This window comes from Convolutriloba macropyga, chromosome 5 (genome assembly GCF_964194025.1).
Source record: "Convolutriloba macropyga chromosome 5, txConMacr16.3, whole genome shotgun sequence".
NCBI lineage: Eukaryota > Metazoa > Xenacoelomorpha > Acoela > Convolutidae > Convolutriloba > Convolutriloba macropyga.
In genome coordinates, this window is record NC_134472.1 from 21543397 (window position 1) to 21563506 (window position 20110).

Genomic DNA, 20110 nt, shown 5'->3' on the forward strand with positions numbered 1-20110 from the left:
AAAAGAGGAAACAGAAGACGAAGCACCGGTGTGCGTCTACCGTATACCCAAGAAGGTGAAGTTTAATGTTCCAAAAGTAAGTCCTCTAAAAAGGAATAACGACTTTCCGGGGAAAGTTGAAGTAAAGCCGGAGCTCAAAGAAGGCGTTATTGCATTCAGTTTGACAGACCAAGCACCGATGCTTACACAAAAGAACCTTGGTGGAGAGAAAGCTCGGTGTCTCCTACAGAATGACCCGAAATCAAGAATAAGAAATCATCAGGAGTTGGTACTCCTAAAATTGGATGGATTTCTGAATCCTGAGCAAGCTGGTGCTTTAAGAAGAGAAAACGCAGGTTTAAAAGAAAGGGTCTTAACTTTGCAAAAAGATCTACATAGATCAACTCAACAGCTGTGGTCAGCTGAGAAAGAAAAGGAGACTTTATTAATGGAAATGAAACGTTTAAAAACGGAAAACGAAAACCTCAAGGAGAGGATGGAGGAACTCAAATTGAAAATTACTAGAAAAAACGAAGAAATACTTCAAACCGAGTACTCTTTGGAAGGGGAAAAAAAGAAGTAACAAAAAACTACAAGAGGACTTAAAATTTGAAAAAGACGAAACAGAGAAACTAAAGAGAGAAAACGATCGACTAAGAAAGGAAAGAAATAGAGCTAGACTGGAGTCGTCAGGCAGTAACGGTACCAGTAACAAGAGGCAGTTGAAACAGCTACAATCAAAAAATGACAGCATCTACTCGGCAGTAGTTACCGCTGAAAAACCCAGAAATCAGATTCAAAAGAAAAAGCCACGAAGGAGCCACGTCTTCCTCCGACAAAAACTAAAACAGAATACTAATAAAAAAATCATAGAGTTTGGTAACTCTTAAATTCTCTCCTAAATTTCATAACAGTTGGTACTGTTAGTCTAGTTTCGCTTTCTTATTACAATTTTACTGGTGTATAAGTATTACCTCTTTACTTACGAGGTTTCATTACTGCACGTGGACGTGCTCTCTCTGGGAAGGGAGAGGTGTAACAACCCAAGATTCTGGTGAGTCACTTTGCTTAGTAATCCAGCTTGTAGTTAAGAGTCCGTTGGTCGTTCTTAATAAGTTCATTGTACTTTATACAAGTCAGAAATTGAACGCTTATCGGTAACATGTGGTGCAACCCCCCGAGGCGGAAAAACTCTCAATATCAGATCGTATATAAATTTCTATATCACTGTTCAGATTTCTAACTTAATATAAAGCCGGAGCTTAGAATTGAATTCTTTTGACTGTTGTATTCAAACCAAATCACAAGAGAAAACCATGTAAGTTAAATAAGTGTATTTAACAATAAGACTTAGAGATTTTCTGGTAACCCTTTTTCATAAAACCCAAGTCGAACCCATGAGAATAAAAGGATTCAAGTTTTAAATAATAATAGTAACGGGTAGGGTTCGACTTGGGTTTTATGAAAAAGGGTTACCAGAAAATCTCTAAGTCTTATTGTTAAATACACTTATTTAACTTACATGGTTTTCTCTTGTGATTTGGTTTGAATACAACAGTCAAAAAAATTCAATTCTAAGCTCCGGCTTTATATTAAGTAAGAAATCTGAACAGTGAAATAGAAATTTATATACAATCTAATATTGAGAGTTTTTCCGCCTCGGGGGGTTTGCACCACATGTTACCGATAAGCGTTCAATTTCTGACTTGTATAAAGTACAATGAACTTATTAAGAACGACCAACGAACTCTTAACTGCAAGCTGGAATACTAAGCAAAGTGACTCACCAGAATCTTGGGTTGTTACACTTGAAAACTTCGATTTACTCCCTACGAAGTGCAAGTTGCAAAAACTATTTAAAATCTAACTTGAGAAAATTCAATAATTATTAAAATCAGATTTGCGGTTATCTTCATTAACTGCATCTGTTGAAAGTTGTGACGTTTGAACACGAAAGGATGGTCGTAATTTTGTACGAATAATTTGAAGTCTGAGCATAAGTTGGGCTAAACAATCCAAAAAATAACATATTTTAATAAAAATCTCTATTAGTTCTTTGAAACAAATTGCTCAACTCGGTTAGATAACAATGGAAAATTAAATAAGTCAGCAAATAGAGCTTTTTGATGTTTTGTTTCGATGTCCATGTGTAGGGGCATCATATAATGAATAGACAAATAGCAGTGTAATTTTAACCTATCGTAAAATCGTAACAGTGTTTTTCAACATAACTGAATGACCAGACCATTTAACAGTTGTTCATTCGTAACTGTGAAAAGTTTCTCGTGATGCAAAAAATAAGTACTATCGAATGTTCCTTTGTAGGAAAAAATAGAACTGCTTTTGGTCTGTATTTTTGAATGAGGCAACAACGCATCAATTGAAAGCAATGAGCCAAGAATGAAAAAATAATTTGAAAGATAAATGAAAAGAATGAAAAGAATAATTTGAAAATGAAAGATAAAAAAATCATTTGAGTATAAAGTTCCTCCCACACTAAAGTGGATCGGAACAATACGCGAATCAGAAACACCCTTAGAAGCTCAAGGAGACAGAGTTTGTGATCATACTTGAGTTTAAACGAGGGTCTTCTTCATAACAAATATTTTGAACCAATTTAAGTGAGATCATATCGCTTAATGGCGTGGATCGGTCTGCTCAGACGCCATTTTGGCCTAGAAGAGTCTGCCCATGAGAGATTTGGAACGAGAATTGGGGCTGGGTTTGTTTCTTCTGGTTGAATTTTTGTGCAATGATTAAAGAGCAATGCTACTCAAAAAAGAGCAATGAAAAAAAAAACATTCTGAAATGTGGAGAATAATATTAAGAACACCACTGCGATTATTATTAATAATTGCTTTGCGTAAATTTTTGAATTCAAGTGGCGACAGTTTTTCCATATTTTTCATACGATAGGCGCATTTTTTCGGCCATTAAAATTGGCACTAGGCTTTAACTATAGAAGATAACTTGATTAAAAAAGAATACTGTTCTATAATTTCTCGAGATACTTCTAAAACCAGCAACTCTACTTTTCATGGATTATCGAAGAATAAGTGGTCTTACATTCATAAAGATTGGATTTAATATTGAAAAGCAAAATTCATTACCTTTTCCTCCAGCAGTGGTTGGACCTTTTCGTAATCAAGCACTTTGTTCATGATAGCTTCAGCCTCTGAATTAAGTTGATCACGCATCGTCTCCTCGTCAAAAGATGCTGACAAAAAGTTCTCTCCCTGAACACAACCAACTCATGTTGAGATTTTATTGATAATTAAACATAAGAAATTGTCAATTTTGCTCTACAAAAAATGATTATATGCCCGGTGGTTTTTTTGGCTTCATCGTTTTCTGTTGCATTTCAAACAACGTAAGACGCGTCGTCGATTTTTGTCGTCTCTTGCAAGATTCGGGCATGTTGGGTTATAGACTTTCGCAAGCGGAATAAAAAAAGCTTTTTCAACTAAAAAAAGAATTAAATTCTCAAAAATGAGAGAATAACAAAATGATATTTTACAGTAAAATTTAGAGAATTACAGGAGAGATCTGATTAATAGATCACGATGGTGTTTTGATTTTGGGGAAATTCATCCGTTTAATTAGTTTTTATTCCGCTTGCAAAAGTCCATCCCCTAACAGGTTATGGGTCAAAAACCTAGTCTCTGAGCTTAACTGCAAAAGAGAGACAAGAGAGTAAAAATTGTGAAAGAATTGTTGCGCAATTTAAAGGAGAGTTTTAATTAGGCTGAGAGAGAACAACCTAATGTAATTTGTGCATAAGATAAGCCTGACATAGCTTGACAAGAAGCTCATTTTGTTCAATATATACTTGGTTAGAGAATTGAAGCCTTGAGGAACAAGAAAGAACATGAAAACGATTATAAGAGATGTCTAAGTTCGAGAGCTTAAGAGCAGTTGGTGTAAATGGGTAGCACACCGGGCTCGCAAGTACGAGATGCTCGTGCGAATCCACTACTGGTTCATTTTCACAGGAATTGCAACTGCATAGACCCTCTAACATGGCATAATTCTTTATAATAGTGCAAAAGTCTTGCAAAATTCAAATGTATGTTGGACTAGGTCTTTTTGACGTTAGAAGCTTTGATTTCTGATATTGTCTCGAAAGAGAGATTAGTTTAGAACAACAATTGTAGTGCGCACATTAGTTTGTTGTTAGGACTCTGAAAGCTTGTCTGCAATGGTCTTGAAAGTCCGTCTTTTACAGTTTCGGACACGAGGAAAAAATACTCAAATTTTTTTACACCTCTGATGAGGAATTTTAGTTGTTCATTCCTCTTTTGTCGTTTTTGTTTTATTTGGTACTAAAAATTTAGTTAATTTTAGCAGGCTGAGAGAGAACAACCAAATGTAAATTGTGCAGAAGATAAGTTTGACATATCTTTAAAAGAAGCTCTAGGCTCCAACAAATACTTGACTAGAGAGATAGAACCTGAAGGAACTGATTGATAGTTAGAAACGTTGTATTTCATAGCAGCTCCTCAAAAAGGTTTGAATTATTCGCAGTTGTGGCTATGAATATAGGTTTTGCTACCTTCAACTTCGTTAACAAAAAATATTTATCAAAATCTTAACAAAATGCTTATTGTACGAGCTACCAATGAGATGAAATGTTGAAAACGACTGATGTACTATTTCCGCTTGATCACCTCAAAAAACCGCAAATCTGATTTGATCAAGTTTCAAATTAACCCAGAATTCAAATATGTTCAGTTTCGCCAACAAGCTAAACAATGTTTTGAATAAATTCGCGAACTGTTCTAAAAATTTAAATTCCTTTGAATAGAACGCTACCGTATCTTCCCGGGTCGAGGTGTCAACGCTAAAATCACTTAAAAATTTAAGATTAGCGGTGAATGCGGTGAAAAGATGTGAGAATTGCTACCATATTATAAACCAAAATCTCGGATTTTGTGTGGAAGACACCGACGATTCATGGCTTATTGTGAGTTCAATAGGGGTTCACTAGAAGGGCTATCAAGTTTCATTTCAGGGTGACCATCTAATACACAATAATTTTATTCGTCTTAATCACCTCTATTTCGTGCTTTGCATCTTTGATGTTGGTGACAAGGAAGCTCTGATTGTCCACAACTGGCCAGCCCTCCTCGTCAACATTGCCAAGCATCTCTCTCATCTCACCTTACAACACATAAACACACACTAGTTGTGAACAAAGTCATAGATGTGATCAGAAAAAGTAAAAGAGACAAACAAGACAAAAAACGCTAAGTTGACAATAGACTTTTTCAGATATTGCCTGTCTTGGAGAGATGCATCTACTTGGAAAGCTTTGCAAGATAAGCATCGCTTATGAACCGCTCTCTCGTGCCTACTTTTTTCCCAACGCATGTTCTCTTTCCTGGAGAATAATTTGTCATTTATGAATAGAAGGAAAAAACTTAAAATTTTGCTAATCAGATTAACTGGTGCTAAATTAATGAGATTGACTCCATGTTTTAGTGTGTCCCGGATCTATTCTCCGCATTAAAAGAACTCAAAGGAATCACCTGTCACTTTCTACCGATCTCTTACTATCCTGAAGTGAACTTGAAGCAGTGAGTGTTCAACCGGGCAATCGAGTAGTTCTCTAGATATATGTTTTTGATTAATAATTTTTTTCTTGTTTTCAGATATCCAATCGCAACAAAATTTACATCAATTATAAGGACTTCGGCTCAGACCAACTTCTGGACCTGGACCTTGCGTTATGATTAGGCAATCTCGCTGACCTTACCCTGTGATAGGAACATAGATGGACATGTCTGCTAAGATCATTCTGCTAATCAAGAATCAAGAGATTGAGTGACTTCGGGGTTAGACCGTAAAGCGTCTCTTCCCATTTTTTCCCGTCTTTGCTCCGAGAAAAACATTCGGCTTGAATTAGCAAAACAAAGTTCATTCTAATCATAACCCAAAAGTTTTTTTGAGTACCAAATTAATGAAAGTTTTTGTGGAGTTTGAACCCATTTTATTTTGAGGCCGACAATACAGTCGTTCAACTACACTTGTTCAATACCAATTTGAGCAACCATTAGCCGACTATTGCACAAAATCTGAACAGACGTTGGAACCGCCTATAACCAGACCGTAAATCACATTTCTTCGCAACTTAGGAGCAGATCCTATTCTATAACTTGCCCTATGACCAGATCGTTTTCTCCACTCTTGCTCAAAGCATGTCGCAGACGTCGCCATCTGATTGGTCAATTAATCAAGCGCCCGCAGAAATTGAAATAAAGAAGATAGAGAAACAGGAAAAAATGTAGGTTAAATCAAACAAACGGTCATACAAACAAACAAACAAACAAACAAACAAACAAACAAACAAACAAACAAACAAACAAACAAACAAACAAACAAACAAACAAACAAACAAACAAACAAACAAACAAACAAACAAACAAACAAACAAACAAACAAACAAACAAACAAACAAACAAACAAACAAACAAACAAACAAACAAACAAACAAACAAACAAACAAACAAACAAACAAACAAACAAACAAACAAACAAACAAACAAACAAACAAACAAACAAACAAACAAACAAACAAACAAACAAACAAACAAACAAACAAACAAACAAACAAACAAACAAACAAACAAACAAACAAACAAACAAACAAACAAACAAACAAACAAACAAACAAACAAACAAACAAACAAACAAACAAACAAACAAACAAACAAACAAACAAACAAACAAACAAACAAACAAACAAACAAACAAACAAACAAACAAACAAACAAACAAACAAACAAACAAACAAACAAACAAACAAACAAACAAACAAACAAACAAACAAACAAACAAACAAACAAACAAACAAACAAACAAACAAACAAACAAACAAACAAACAAACAAACAAACAAACAAACAAACAAACAAACAAACAAACAAACAAACAAACAAACAAACAAACAAACAAACAAACAAACAAACAAACAAACAAACAAACAAACAAACAAACAAACAAACAAACAAACAAACAAACAAACAAACAAACAAACAAACAAACAAACAAACAAACAAACAAACAAACAAACAAACAAACAAACAAACAAACAAACAAACAAACAAACAAACAAACAAACAAACAAACAAACAAACAAACAAACAAACAAACAAACAAACAAACAAACAAACAAACAAACAAACAAACAAACAAACAAACAAACAAACAAACAAACAAACAAACAAACAAACAAACAAACAAACAAACAAACAAACAAACAAACAAACAAACAAACAAACAAACAAACAAACAAACAAACAAACAAACAAACAAACAAACAAACAAACAAACAAACAAACAAACAAACAAACAAACAAACAAACAAACAAACAAACAAACAAACAAACAAACAAACAAACAAACAAACAAACAAACAAACAAACAAACAAACAAACAAACAAACAAACAAACAAACAAACAAACAAACAAACAAACAAACAAACAAACAAACAAACAAACAAACAAACAAACAAACAAACAAACAAACAAACAAACAAACAAACAAACAAACAAACAAACAAACAAACAAACAAACAAACAAACAAACAAACAAACAAACAAACAAACAAACAAACAAACAAACAAACAAACAAACAAACAAACAAACAAACAAACAAACAAACAAACAAACAAACAAACAAACAAACAAACAAACAAACAAACAAACAAACAAACAAACAAACAAACAAACAAACAAACAAACAAACAAACAAACAAACAAACAAACAAACAAACAAACAAACAAACAAACAAACAAACAAACAAACAAACAAACAAACAAACAAACAAACAAACAAACAAACAAACAAACAAACAAACAAACAAACAAACAAACAAACAAACAAACAAACAAACAAACAAACAAACAAATAAACAAGCAAACAAACACACACACAGAGCGAGAGAGAGAGAGAGGGAGAGAGAGAGAGAGCAAAAATATGAAATTAACCATAAAAACAAGGGAGCACAGTGGATATACAAAAAAAGGACAGAAAGAAAAAGAGATCGAGATAGCGATTGAAGGGATGAAATTAAATAGAGGGAGCGAAAAAAATTCTCAGATGAAGTTGTTCCTCCGCCCTCTAGAAATTCTACGGCCTTTTTAGCAATCAAATCAAAAAGGAGATTCACCTCAAGGAGACAACAATAATAAAAAAGGACTTAAAAAGTACTTGAAAATTTTGTCCCAAAAACTACACATACCTATAAAACCATAGCAACCCAAGTCTGCAAAACACGCTTCTGGCACGAAAATAATTGCACGACGCTTAATCAGGGAACCTTTATCAAGGACGTTTGTTAATGTGCGTTAGCACATGATGTTCCGACCCGAGCTCATCTACTTTTTTAACAAAATTGTCAACCAAATGAAGAGATAATCGAGAATAAATGAAGAAGTTTGAAGGAATCGTTAAACACCCAAACTACTAATCGAACTTAATAATGGCAAGCCTCGTTGGAGTGCTCACAACGCTCAGAAGACCTACCATTAAAAAACCTAACAGAGGAAACAAACGACAAAACAAACAAAAGCAAAAAACTTTTTTTGAGACAAAAACTCAATATCTAATTTTAAAAGCACCTAGTAACTACATCAAATTGCATTCAGACAAAACCTTACCTACACAAATTTATTTTTCTTCAATCACAAATTCGAAAGAATTTGCCTTTTTTGAGAATAGATAACAAGTTCACACAAAGAAGAAATAGTGAGGAGAAAATCAAAAGTAAATCAACATTTTTTAAACCAAATAACTTCAAAAATGCTTTAACATAAAACTCCGGATGATTTTAATACGTCATGTAGAAACCAAGAGGGTTTAAATGTGGTTAGAAAAAGCAATATAAGCGGAATGAAGGTGCAAGATAACTAAAAAAAAACACAAAGAATTTGCAAAAACTGAAATTATTTAGATAATTGAAATCATCTGAATATTATGTTTTTTTTAAAAAAAAATTCAATTGTTACATATACTAATTCAATTATAGCTATACTGGAATGTTAATTAAATTCACCTGGGCCTCATTTCATAATCATAGGGATATGTTATTACGCGAATTTCTAAAGGGAAGACAAAAAGAAACACGAAAATTCACCAATCGAAAAATATTTATGAAAATGCGTTTTCTCCAACAAACGAAACAACAGTAATGACATAATATCAATGAAGAACTTAAAATATGAATTTCAAAAAAATGGAAGGGACCTCTCAAAGATGAGAATGAGTTACAAGCTGACAAAAAAGAACAATACAAACTAAAAAGTTTTTAAAAATCTTGAACAAAAAACTTTAAGACAATAAGCTATACACTGACTGCATTGATTAAAAACATTCAATTCTCAATTAGAAGTTTATGAGAGTATTCAGGATTTTAAAAAAATTTTACTCCTACATCAAGAAAAAACATGCAAAAACAACAGATTCAAAAAAAATTGTGAAAGAAAAGTGTGAAAGCCATTAAAAAATGAACTATCCTGTCAAAACTTTTTATTTTATGAAAACTTTTTAACACCAATTGGGTTGTTTTTTTTTAAAAAAAGTGATATATAAAGACAACAAATGTGAACAAATATATTAAAAACACAAATCTTTTGAGAAAACCCGTAGTTTCAAAGACATAAAAAACAATACTTTCCAACGGAATTAGATAAATACGCTAATTCTGCCTCGATAGAAAGGCAATGATATCTTTCGTTCATAAGTCATCAATAGGTCACCACAATAAGTCTGATGGCTGAGAAAACGACAACAATACAGGCAAAAGCAAAAAGTTCATTAGAGAACTGCGAGAAGAAAGTGTCTAAGCAATTAAAACCATAAGTTTTTCTCTGAAATTTTCACATGTGATCAACTGAGATCAATCCTCAAGCGTATAGGAACTGTAAATTTAAGGAAAATACACCAAGATTCCGAATACGAAGGAACCAAATATAGGAAAAATGTCCAAAAAATGAAAAAATATCCAAAAAACATCCAAAAAATATCGATCGTTGTATCGAAGTCAAAAAACAATAGTTAGAAGAGAAAACTGCTTACCAAATGTTTGGTTGTAGTTGAAAAAAACGTCTTGTCATTTTCGGGACTGATTTTTCAAATAAACGGAAATAAGTTTGAAAATGTTCAAATTTTTGAATAACTTTTTCGAAAAATTGTTTTTGAAGTCTTAAGAGCTATTAGCTGTCCACTCAAAGCACTAGACTGACTTAGTTAATGCTCATAAGGGAGCATATTTTAAAATTTGTCAGCCAGACTGCACTTGACAAAAAAATCCAAAGGAAATCAAAATTTCATTAAAAATTGCAAAAACTCAGAGTCGAAGCCATAAAAAATCTGACCGATTCCTTCAAAAGGAATTGTTTGTTCATGGGGCATCATTTGATTCTAGTTGAGGTTTATCTTTAGCAGAATTTTGATATGAAAAGTCTATAGTGTCCAAGTGCTTTGAAAAAAAAGATAAAAAGGTTTTGTAACAGAACAGCTCTCATATAGAGTTTGATATTTTAATAATAAAATTCCCTATGAGACCATTACTAGCTTTTTTATTGTCTTTCGTTTATAAGAGACACACATTTGTTTTATTGTGTAGCGTAATATGAAATTTTGAAAAACATTTTTTATTAGAAAAAAACTATAATAGAACAAAACTTCTCCTAAAAAAAACAAAACCATGCCAATTATCACGTGTTCACATAAAACTTTAATCCTTGATAACTCTTTAAAATAAAAAAATTAGAAAAAATCTTTTTTAATTGCAAACTTTATGGCCCAAGTTGACTGAGCAGAAAACCCATTTGAGTATATAGTTCTTCTCACCACTAAGATGGGTCGAAGCAACAATAATTTATTGTATTACCAAATTTGTAAAAGTATAAGAAAGCTAATGCAAAAAAATATCCAAAAAATCATCCAAAAAACATGTCTGAATATCGAAAATTGTTGAGCAAATACAAATGGGGTGGAAGCAAAAATGAGCGCACAATGAATATCAACGATTTAGAAGAAGTTCAAGGCCAGTATTAAAGTGCATGCACACTAAACAAAGGTAAGGTACTGCTGAAGTATACGTTCAGATATATTTAAAGTAAAAACTAAAATAGCACTCCTTTAATTTTTAATGTCATTTTAAAGTAAATTAAGGAGGGTCAGAATTGCGTTAGTCTTAAAAGTAAGTTAAAATGAATGACAAGCTAAAGTTACCTTGAATTATTTTGGTGTTTGTGTTAATATAAAACATCACGTGAATGACTTCACTTGCATTTGAAAACTATTTGTTGTTGTTTCAAGTAAAAGTGCTTAGATTTTAACGAAGATTGTATCTTTCAAATAAAAATTTTCATCAGTACATGGTCGTCATTTCAAAACAAGCCGTTTACAAACCCCCAGCTCACGATTGATAAAAATATAATCATTCTTACACCGCAGAGGTAAACCCAAATTGTCAAGGGCAAATTCGCTCGATCTGCGTATCTCTTGTTCGTTTTTTCTATGGTAATAAAATATTGCCAAAACGGATTTTTCAGCAAAAACAAGCAATATTGAAGGGAATTTTGCAACCTGTGTGTGCAAAACTGTCCAAATTTTAACCGCGAACTCGAGATACAAGCTGTGTATCTTATTTTTTGCGCAGTACAAATCACGAATGTGCTCGATTTGTGTCTTTTTTTTCCGCACGTAAGCTAACTCTAATTCGCTCTGAAAGCATCTAATCTTCGCACTGAATGTATATTTTCTCCACCATTATACATAAATTTAAGATTTAAAGCGCGTTTTTTAATTGGTAGCAATTAAATGATTAAAAGAGGTTTACGTGCTAATAATATACCATATGAGGCTGACAATTTATCACAATGTTTTCACTTGATAAGATTTGTAGGTCGGGAAATTGGCTGGAATTTGCTTCACACAAATTCTTTTTTATGGGATTTCACAGAAAAATTGACAAATAAAATGATTTCCAAAAAATATGAGATAATTTTTTCAAACTTATATGAAAACCTTTTAAAAAACAATTCGCATATAGAATTTGATAAAATTGTAGTAAAATTCCTCTTGAGACCATAACTAGCCTTTTTCTGTCTTTTGTCAAAAAGGAACATACCTTTGTTTGATTTTGTAGCGTAAAAAGAAATATTGAAATAATGTTAAGATGGAAAAAATCTTGTATTTGAACAAAAATTCTTCTGAAACTGCACAATATCATGTCCAATTATCACCTGTTCACACAAAATTTTAAACCATGATAACTATTTAAAATAACAAAACAAGAAAGAAAACTTTAATTTCGAGTTCTACAGACAAAATTGAATTGGACAAAACAACCAATTTCAGTATGTAATTCCACTCACCACTAATATGGGTCGAAACAACAAAAACAATTTGTATTATGAATTTTTCAAAAGTATAAGAAAACCAATGCGGATAAACACGTCTTAATATCAACAAATGTTGAGCGAATGCAAAAGTGGTCGAAACAATAATGGTCACAAAATTAATATCAAGGATTTAGAAGAAATTCGCGGCAAGTATTCAGGTGTAAGCACGCTAAATAAAGTTCAAGTACTGTTAAAGTATACGTTAAAGTATATTTAAATTAATACATAAAGCAGCAACCCTTAAACTCTTAAGGTCGTATTAATGTTGATTAGAGTAGGGTGAAATTGCCTCAGCGTTAAGTGTAAATTAAGGTGAACATTCCGGTATAATTTCCTTGAATTATTTTTATGTGTGTGTAATATTCTAATAAATCACGTGATTTACCTCATCTCCGTTTTAAGGTTTTTTGCTTCGGTTTCGTCTCAAAGTAATTAATTATTAACAAGGTTTTTATCAAATGAAAATTTCCATCAATACATGATTTTGCATTGTATACGGCGCAAAACCATGCACCGTTTACAATCCCCCCAGCTCACGAATGGTAAATATATAATCAGCATTACGCTGCAGAGGTGTACCCCAATTTCCCGATCTGCGTATCTCTGTTCGTTTTTCCTATATTAATACCATGAAAATGTAACATTGTTGAAAAAATTGGATACTTTAGCAAAAACAGGCAGAAATGAAGCGAATTGCGCAAGCAGTGTTTGCAAAAGTGTCCAAAATTTAACTGCGCTTCTGAGATAAAAGCTGTGTATCTTATCTTTTGCCCGGTAAATATCACGAATAAGCTCAATTTCTGTATCTTATTTTTCACATGTAAGCTATCTCTAGTTCTTACTGAACACATCTGATCTTCGCTTCGCACTGAGTGTTTGTATTATCCACCTTTAAACTTAATTGAAGAAAACGCGTTTATTAACTGATAGCAAATATACGCTTAAAAGTGGTTTCTCCTAAAAGTGAGCAAAATCGTGCCAAACATCACGTTTTCACATAAAACTTTAAAACTTGTTTACTCATTAAATTAACAAAATTAATTAAATCTTTTTAATTTCGAATTCTACGGCCCAAGTTGACTGAGAAAAACACCCATTTGAGTATATAGTTCCTCTCACCACTTAAATGGGTCGAAGCAACAATAATTTATTGTATTACCAAATTTGTAAAAGTATAAGAAAGCTAATGCAAAAAAATATCCAAAAAATCATCCAAAAAACATGTCTGAATATCGAAAAAGGTTGAGCAAATACAAATGGGGTCGAAACAATAATGAGCTCACAATGAATATCAAGGATTTAGGAGAAGTTCAAGGCCAGTAGTAAAGCGTATGCACACCAAACAAAGGTAAGGTACTGCTGAAGTATACGTTCAGATATATTTAAAGTAAAAACTAAAGTAGCACTCCTTTAATTTTTAATGTCATTGTAAAGTAAATTAAGGAAGGTCACAATTGGTTAGTCTTAAAAGTAAGTTAAATTGAATGGCCAGCTGAAATTACCTTGAAATATTTTGGTGTGTGTATTAATAAAAAAGTTCACGTGAATGACTTCACTTGCATTTTAAAATTATTTGTTTTTCGTTCAAGTAAAAGTGCTTAGATTTTAACGAGGATTCTATCAATCACATGAAAGTTTCATCATTACTTGTTTTTCCATTTCAAACGGCGCCGTTTACAAATCCCCCAGCTCACGATTGGTAAAAATATAATCATCATTACGCCGCAAAGGTATACCCAAATTGTCACGGGCAAATTCGCTCAATCTGCGTGTCGCTTGTTCGTTTTTCCTATGGTAATACAATATTGCAAAATTGAATAGTTCAGCAAAAAAAACCAATATTGAAGGGAATTTTGCAACCCGTGTTTGCAAAAGTGTCTAAATTTTAATCACGAACTCGAAATACAAGCTGTGTATCTTATTTTTGCGCAGTTTTCCGCAATTTTATCAACCATTAAACCTAATTTAAAGGTTTAAAGCACGTTTATTAATTGATAGCAATTGAATGATTAAAAGAGATTTACACGTTAATAATATACCATATGAGGCTGACAATTTATCACATTGTTTTCACAAGATTTGTAGGCCGGGAAATGGAATTGGCTTCACACAATTTCTTTTGAAGAGGGATTTCACAGAAAATTTGAGAAATAAAATTATTTATGAAAAAAAGAGATATTTTTATTAAAACATATCTGAAAAGGTTTTTAAAAAAACAGCTGTCATCTAGAATTTGGTAAAATAATAGAAAAATTCCTCATGAGACCATAATTAGCCATTTTTTTGTCTTTTGTCAATAATGAACTTACATTTGTTTCATTTTGTAGCGTAAAATGAAATTTTTAATTTATAATACCATGGAAAAAAACCATAATTTGAACAAAAATTCTCCTGAAAGTGAGCAAAACCATGCCAAATCTCACGTGTTCACCCAAAAATTTAAACCATGATAACTCTTCAAAATAGAAAAACTAGGAAAATTTTTTTGCTTCGATTTCTACGACCAAAAGTGACTGGGCAAAAAACCCATTCGAGTATATAGTTTCTCTCAACAATAAAGCGGGTCGGAACACCAAAAAACTTTTTATTACAAATTCTGTAAAAGTATAAGTAAACCAATGCAGAATAACATGTCTTAATATCAAATAACATGAGCCAGTACAAATGGGGTCGCAACCATAATGGTAACGCAATCAATATCAAAGGTTTACGGCCAGTGTTATAGAATATGCACACTAAACCAATTTAAAAAACTGCTGAATAATACGTTAAGATATTTCAAATTAAAAAATAAAGTAGCGGCCCTTTAAATTTAATGTCATTTTAAGGTGAAATAATGTAGGCCAAAATTACTTTAGCGTTAAAAGTGAGTTAAAATGACTGATCGGGTGAAGTTGCTATGAAATATTTTAGTGTTTGAGTATTAATATAACAATTAAAGTGAATGACTTCACTTGCATTTTGAAATTATTTGCCTTTGTTTCGTGTAAAAGTGCATAGATATTAATGAGGTCTCTATCATATGAAAATTATTATCAGTACATGTTTTTTCATTTCAAACGGCACAAAACCAAGCGCCGTTTTATTTCCCCAGCTCACGATTGGTAAAAATGTAATCATCATTACGCCGCAGAAGTATATCCAAATGGTCACGGGCAAATTTGCCGGATCTGCGTATCTCTTGTTTGTTTTTCCTATTTTAATACAATATTGCAAAAAATAGATACTTTTGCAAAAACAAGCAATATTGATAGTAATTTTGGCAACCCGTGATCCTATAATATTCCAAAATTGAACAGTGAAATTGAGATAAAAGCTGTGTATCATTTTTTGCGCTCTACCTATCAGGAATCCGCTCGACTTTTGTTTTTTTTATCGCATTCAAGGTAACTCTAATTTGCAATAAAGTATCTAATCCTTGCACTGATTGTATTAATAAGCCGCCATTGAACCTATTGCATCCGCCAAATATATTTAATATTTTTATATTAGATGTGAGTTGTAGGCCGGGAAATGGACTTGGCATCACTCAAAGCCTTTTTTTTTAGAGATTTTTCAGAAAATTTGACCAAAAAAATTAATTCTGAAAAATAGAGATTATTGTATTAAAACTTTACAAGTAAAATTATTTAGGAGAAAAACCCTCTCAATTTTTCTTTTTTTTGGTTGAATAGGTTACTTCTTCAAAAAAAACCTAATATTTACGTAAATTTTTTCATCTATAACACGAACGTTTGTCCTTTAGCAACTTATAAACTCCTCTTTTTTGTTGTGAATAACGAGATAAGATTGGACAGAGGGAAATTTCGGTAAAAATCACAGGTAAATTGATTACTGTTTTTTTCTTGCTAAATGTGATATAAGGAGTGATTCGCATTCGACTTCAGCAAATGAATTGCTAAATTGTTTTAAAGGTATCTAGCATTCTTCTCTAAAAAGTCCCTGAATTCTGCGTCAGTTTGGATATCCATTATTTTTGTCTGATAAATCCCTCCATTGCGCGACCAATTTTTACAAGATTACAGGGTTCTATTAAATTTTGAATCAACATTTTATTGCGCCTATTTACAGATTCATAGGTGTCTATTATTTTTGTTCGTCTATTTGCACGTTTACAGGTGTCTAATGATTTTTCCTGGAAAAGTTCTCCATTCTGCTATCTCGCTCTTTTTCTATATATGATTGAATTTCATAAATATTTTATTCAGAAGCAGGAAAAGGGTGTATATCACCTATGAAAAGACATACACTAAAAAACAACAAAACCCAAAATTCTAAACAAATATATTTTGTCGCGTCATTAATTCTCATCCTTAAATCACTCTAAAAGCTTCAAATCACTTTTGCATGCTCAATTAATAAAGCTTCAAATTACTTTTGCACGCTCAAAAGCGCGCTTTCAATTAGGCTCAATTGGGAATTAGAATTAAATTTTTTGCAAAAAAATAACTGAAATGAGCGGAAACGTGCTACAAGGCTTGTCGCCTATATTACTATTTTAAATTATCTCAATTTCGCAAAAATGGCGTAACTTCTTTGGCGAAAAATAGAATACAAAGCTTGTCTCCTAATTTCGTTCGTTTAATGTATCTAATTTTCGCGCAATTTTTACTAAGACGGAAATTTTGGGGTATACCTCTGCGTCGTAATGATCTAAAATTGGACTTTCAAACATTTTTAAAGGTCAGTTAAAATTCTTGTCGTTCCTTCAACCTAGCGGATCAAATAATAGTAGCACAAACATTTTCAAAATATACGCGATATCCGTTGAAATTGACAGTGCTAAAAATGAAAATATTATCGCTAAAACACGCATTTTATGCGAAAATCCGCCACTTTTTTCACCGCACTCAGCTCTAAAAGGAGCGGCTGCTTTGTGGTAAAAAATTGTTAATTTTCACCGCACTTCATTGATTTTTTACATCCTTGAACTCTTCTTGGACTACACAAACTATTATTAAGGGAAAAACGAGCATGCGATTATTAGGCTAACATACACAGCACGCAACCAAATTTCACGGTCTACCGAAGCAGTTTCAGATCTTTCCGTGTATAACGGCGCACAAACAGAAATGATCCCAAGTTTCAGGACCCCTTTTTGTTGTACCTGTGATTAGGCCCTTGTGACTTGCCAGATCTGCTTTGGATGGCTTTTGGGTCTGAAGCGGATTTTTTGCTTCAACTGGCTCTGATTGGGGGGTGTTGGGAACATTGGCGGCTGCACCCGGCCCTGAGATTGTTATGTTTGGAGTGCTGAGAAGTTTATGACGTGAGCTCATCCTGAAAAGAAAATAAACTTTCTCTTCGGTAAAATGGTGGGTGGGGGTGGGTAATATTGATTTTTTAATGTTGAGCGAACATTCACGTCTCGGTCAAGACTTGAATTAGACGTGAATGTCGTGACTAAGACTTGCATTTAGCTGATAGTAAAAACCTGACAGTGCAGACATGGTCATAGCTCTGAATCAGTACTGATATAAGGCTTGAAATTAGAGGTTTCCAGAACTTATTTTGGCTTGGCGTTAAGTCCGAGAATTCATAAATTACTCCCCACACTTAGAAATAGAATACTGAGGATGGTTAATTTCAACGTCATTAAGGTGATGAAGTGCTAGCAATCAATGAGCGGTGATAAAAATACCTTATTAAAGGTGCCCTATGGGATCTTTTACGTTTGTGCCCCCCCCCCCCCCTGCTTAGTGGGTGCATATTATTTGCGCCCCCAGACGCACGTGCCATATTTTACATAATGAATTACTATGTAATGACACGTGCTCTGTAACTGGGGGAGCATGACGTACTGGGAGGGGGGGGGCACCCTACTTGCACACACAAATTTATAGTTATATTTATACCGTAAGGTGGGCTATAAGAGATATGATCACTACTCGGGTGTTTCCAATTAAATCCCCTACCCCCCCCCCCCCCACGAAATTATAGTCCCCCCGCCTTTGGTATGTTTACCATGATTTGGGGGGGGGCACTAAGCTGGGGTGCGTGGGGGGGGGGTGGGTTTAATGGATGTGAAAGAACCAAATATAGCACATACACTTTGGGCCACATAACATATGCCATTTCAGATGCAAGCTGTATATTATGAAATTATTACAAAATGAAGATCTATTGCGTTTCGCGGTAGCTTAGTGGGCAGGTGACCATCACACGTCTTTCCAAGCGTTAAACTAGCCTGAAGTCACCAAGCTTAGATCGACCATCCGGAATTTTGTGGGTGTTCTGTTCAACAGGTATATCTCCTTCATCACTGGATGCCTCGTTACACTGTTCCATCCGCATCTTCTCTGCTGACCCTCCACTTGCAACGCCACTTCCACCTCCACTTCCACCTCCACTTCCACCTCCACTTCCACTTCCAACTCCTCCACTGATAACAGAATTGGGGAGCTCATTTCGCGTTGATACTCGTTCGTCCATTTTGATTTTGTAAATAATTAAATTACAGTGCAATGACCGTTAACATTGCTGGCCAATAATGTCTGTAGTACATAGACATCATAATATTATTATCAGTTAACGGCGCACGTGCTTGAATAGGTTAATTAGGCCGCTGAGTTTGGGTCTTCGCCATTATAAATTTTACGTCCTACCCCCGGGCGCACGTGCTATTTTTTACGTAGTAACGTGCAATATAACAACATATAATTTGCCGGATCTATTCTGCCCCCCCCCCCCCCCCCCAGTATTTTTTACGCCCCCCGCCCCCAGTATTTTTTACGCCCCCGCCCCCAGTTACAATTTATGTGTTGTTATATAGCACGTTACTATGTAAAAAAAATAGCACGTGCGTCTGGGGGGCATAAAAAATATTAAGCTGGGGGGGGGGGGCAAAATAGATACAATTTGTCACTGGGGGCGTAAAAAACACTGGGGGTCGGGGGGGGCAAAACAGAATAGATCCGAAGTTTTTGGTATGTTCGGTTTCAAACGTAAGAAAGCTTCGGGCTGCTCAATTTTGCCATTATAACGGGCTTCATGCGTAAGAAATATGTTTGGTTTTATATGGTAAGATATAATCGGTTAATTTGGCTAAAAGATTCGACAAACAGATTGGTCATTGATGTGGATTCAGTCGGTCAATTCACATTCACAGAGTTTTGGTATGAGCATCGGAAAAATACGCACTGGCCATTAGACAAGCTATTTCAAGAAAATCCAGAAAAGTTTCCGATGTTATACAAACACCTGAACGAAAGAATGTAAAAGTTTCTAGAAATCGTAAATGCCAATGATAGGGTAGAAGTACCAAGAAGATTACCGAAGTGGTTCCTTCTGATACATCCATTACATATCATTGGCCAGAGGAAGATGAAAGATGAGAACAATTTTGGCTTACAGGCCAGCCATGAAAACCAGAAACCAGAAGAGAGACAGAAACTGCCTCACATGAAACTGCTCAAGTAAAAGCTTCAAAACAAGCACACGAAAACAAAATGAGTTCCACGTTACAGAATCAACAACGAAACAATAATAGTTCCAATTTTTTTTCTAAAATGGGGAATATATATGCCAGTCTGGCTTTTTTCGGTCAATTTTTCATCTTTTGTTTACGCAACGTAGCAAAAAAAGAGACACATACATCATTTTGTTGAAAACCAAACCAAGAGAAAATTTCCTTGAAAAATTAGGTATTCAAATGACCAAAAAATGAAAAAAAAATACTTTTCGCGTGTTTTTGCTCTTTTTCCTTCTTAGTGCGCAT

General features: G+C 33.7%; 1 protein-coding gene across 1 annotated transcript in view; it reads right to left on the reverse strand.

The window, feature by feature from the left end:
• LOC142340310 (uncharacterized) overlaps positions 1-18924 on the reverse strand; it is a 30122-nt gene extending 11198 nt beyond the window's left edge. Inside the window, exons 1-4 of the mRNA XM_075390885.1 lie at positions 18581-18924; positions 17501-17673; positions 5033-5139; positions 3090-3215 (exon numbers count right to left, since the gene is read on the reverse strand). Coding sequence (XP_075247000.1) covers positions 3090-3215; positions 5033-5139; positions 17501-17673; positions 18581-18825 — 651 coding nt within the window. The 5' untranslated portion in view covers positions 18826-18924. The remainder of the gene's footprint in view (positions 1-3089; positions 3216-5032; positions 5140-17500; positions 17674-18580) is intronic.
• Positions 18925-20110: the final 1186 nt, after the last annotated feature.